Genomic DNA, 2,516 nt, shown 5'->3' on the forward strand with positions numbered 1-2,516 from the left:
TTTAAAATGTTTATCGATTATGTAATTAAATATTATAGATTGGAGCCGCTGTTTTTCCTGGTGTAAGGGGGGATTCAGACGAGCGCGATTTGCGCGCGTGCAGGCCGCGTATTTTCTGCGCATCACGCACAGCACTATAGAAGTCAATGAGGCAGTTCAAACAGTGCGTGATTCTTGCGCAGCGTTTGTTCGCTGCGTACTATACGCGACAGGTTCAAAAACTCTGCGTATTTCACGCATCACGCACCCATTGAAGTCAATGGGTGCGTGAAAATCACGCATGTCATACGCTGGCAGCAGCTGCGAACGCGCGTTTTTCACGCAGGACACGTTGTCTCAATGCAAATGAGTTTGAACTAACTAGTTGAAACCAGCAGAAAAGCAGGAAGTTGGTTAGACAGCAGGTTTTGCAAAAGAGGCCACCCCGTTTGCAAAAGCACCACAAGCACTTTGCAGGCATGCCTCGGCAGATGGATGTTGGGAAGCTCATTCGGTTAGTTCAGGAGCGGCCGGAGGTCTGGAACACCCATGCGGAGTCGTACCATGACCGCACATTGAAGGAGGCAGCATGGGAGCAGATAGCAGAGGCGCTATTTGAGCAGGAGTGGGCCGACAGCCGCACCCGTGACCGGCTACAAATTGGTGAGTGGATATCTGTGTGTCGCCATTGATGTGTATAATGACATCCATATTGGATATTGCGTCCCTGCTGAATAATTGCCTGTCATTGCCAACGTTTCGGTTCAGTGCCATCTTTATATATATAGTATCATCAACTTAGGCTTGTTCTTGTGTAGACGTGTGTTTAATAACACCAGTTTATACATGCACTGTCTGTGTGCGCACTCACATCTGCTGAGTTTAATCAATGATGTGTTCTTATTCATCATACAGTGGACGATGTAAAGAGACGGTGGCGCAGCTCGAGGGACCAGTTCCGTCGAGAACATGGATCCGGCGCCCGTAGCGGAGATGGTGGTCCCCAAAAACGGCGCTACATGTACTACGACCAGCTGTTGTTCCTGCGGGAAATAATGGACATGCGACCGTAAGTACTCGTTGTTGTCCCTTTGTGGCCACGTCACCCTCCAAACATGTTACATACCCCAAAACGCCTTGGTGTTTGCACATGACATTTGTTTCCTCAACTGACGTGTCCCCTATATTATAGAACTAGCGACACTCTGGATGCTTCAGAAGAGGAGGCACGGCCCCAGTGTAGCCAGGCGTCCGAAGCCGCTGCTCCCCTGGTCGCCCTCACCCCGGAGGCCACTAGAGAGGATCCTGGTCCAGTCGCCTCAGCGCCTGAAGCAGGACAACCGGACCAAGTGGCACCTAGACAAGCAGCACCCCGCCGCAGACGTCCTGGTAACCCACCCGCAGCTGCACAGGTGGACGCCCGTGTTCTGGAGTACCTGCGCCGTGCAGCCGATGAGGACCAGCACGATTTTTTTTGCCGGAGCATGGCACCTTTGATGCGGCGGGTACCAGAGGATAGGTTGGTGCGGCTGCAAATAAATATGCTGTCTTTAATCGACTGTGCGACACCCCCGCTAAGTCCAGGCCGGTGCTTTACTTCTCTGGAGCACTGGCGTAGTGTATATATGCCCTCAGCGCGTGCCCATGTGCCAAGGCCCTCCCAACCTGCCCCCGTCTTCTCGCAGATGGCGCAATACCCTCCTGCCCCAAGATACCTCTCCCCTGCCCCAATGCCTGGGCCAGTCCATCACTTTCCTCAATACTCCATACCTGGGCCAAGTTTACAGGCTCACATGCAGCCTCAGGGTTACCACCCGCAGTATCAACCCCAATATGCTGTGCAGGAACAGGCTCCTCAGGGCCGGGGACAGCAGAGTGGTGCGGAACGGTCGGGTTACAGCTCGCCGACCCATGCCTATCAGAATCTTTAGGGGCTCTTTTTTTCTACCGACACATGTTAGAAATCGATGACATGCTAGGAATTTGTTGTATATGCATCATGTTGGTGCACTTTTTTGTTCGGGTATGTTTTCCCGCCTCTGTATTTATTTGGCTGATATGGCGAGTATGTGCCACAAACATGACTACTACTAAAGTTCGATATTTTGAAGTTCTGTGTGGACAATCCTTTTGTTACCTTGCACACCTTTTCTACTGCCTCTACCGCTAGGAGGTGCTGTTGCCTTAGAGGTTGTGACGGTATTAGATTTCTCCACCACATCTTTGAGGTCTTCGTTGTTCGGAAGGGGTTTGGAATACCAGGAACTCAGCTGTAATTAGTATAGTTAGTGTTTGGCCAGAACTAACTTTACTCCCCCCGAAACGCTCACATACATATAGGCCAGGAAATACATAGTTTCCACAAGAGGATGTGATGTCCATGCATTCCTGCCGTCTAAAAAGGGTATTCCAAGCGCCTACCGAGCTTTAAGCTCGCAACCCACGTCAAGGGGCCTCAAGTTTTGCGAGTCCCTAACCCTCCCCCACACCCCCCCCCCCACCAAAAAAGGCCTTGAGGGATAAACAGACGTTCTCTC

At 51.4% G+C, this 2,516-nt stretch overlaps 1 protein-coding gene across 1 annotated transcript; it reads left to right on the forward strand.

Annotated features, from left to right (window-relative positions):
• The first annotated feature begins 445 nt into the window (after nucleotides 1-445).
• Nucleotides 446-2,089, forward strand: LOC142746906 (uncharacterized). Its single transcript, XM_075854948.1, has 3 exons — nucleotides 446-642; nucleotides 895-1,048; nucleotides 1,172-2,089. Exons 1-3 carry the CDS (start codon nucleotides 459-461, stop codon nucleotides 1,908-1,910), a joined length of 1,077 nt encoding a protein of 358 aa, XP_075711063.1. The 5' UTR covers nucleotides 446-458; the 3' UTR covers nucleotides 1,911-2,089.
• Nucleotides 2,090-2,516: the final 427 nt, after the last annotated feature.

The sequence above is a fragment of the Rhinoderma darwinii genome, chromosome 1 (genome assembly GCF_050947455.1).
Source record: "Rhinoderma darwinii isolate aRhiDar2 chromosome 1, aRhiDar2.hap1, whole genome shotgun sequence".
Lineage (NCBI taxonomy): Eukaryota > Metazoa > Chordata > Amphibia > Anura > Rhinodermatidae > Rhinoderma > Rhinoderma darwinii.

Excerpts from the sequence above, each read along its gene's own strand:
- LOC142746906 (XM_075854948.1), top strand. The coding sequence starts at position 459 with ATGCCTCGGCAGATGGATGTTGGGAAGCTCATTCGGTTAGTTCAGGAG. Across the intron at positions 643-894 it reads CCGTGACCGGCTACAAATTG|TGGACGATGTAAAGAGACGG; the intron begins GTGAGTGGATAT and ends TTCATCATACAG. Across the intron at positions 1,049-1,171 it reads GAAATAATGGACATGCGACC|AACTAGCGACACTCTGGATG; the intron begins GTAAGTACTCGT and ends CCTATATTATAG.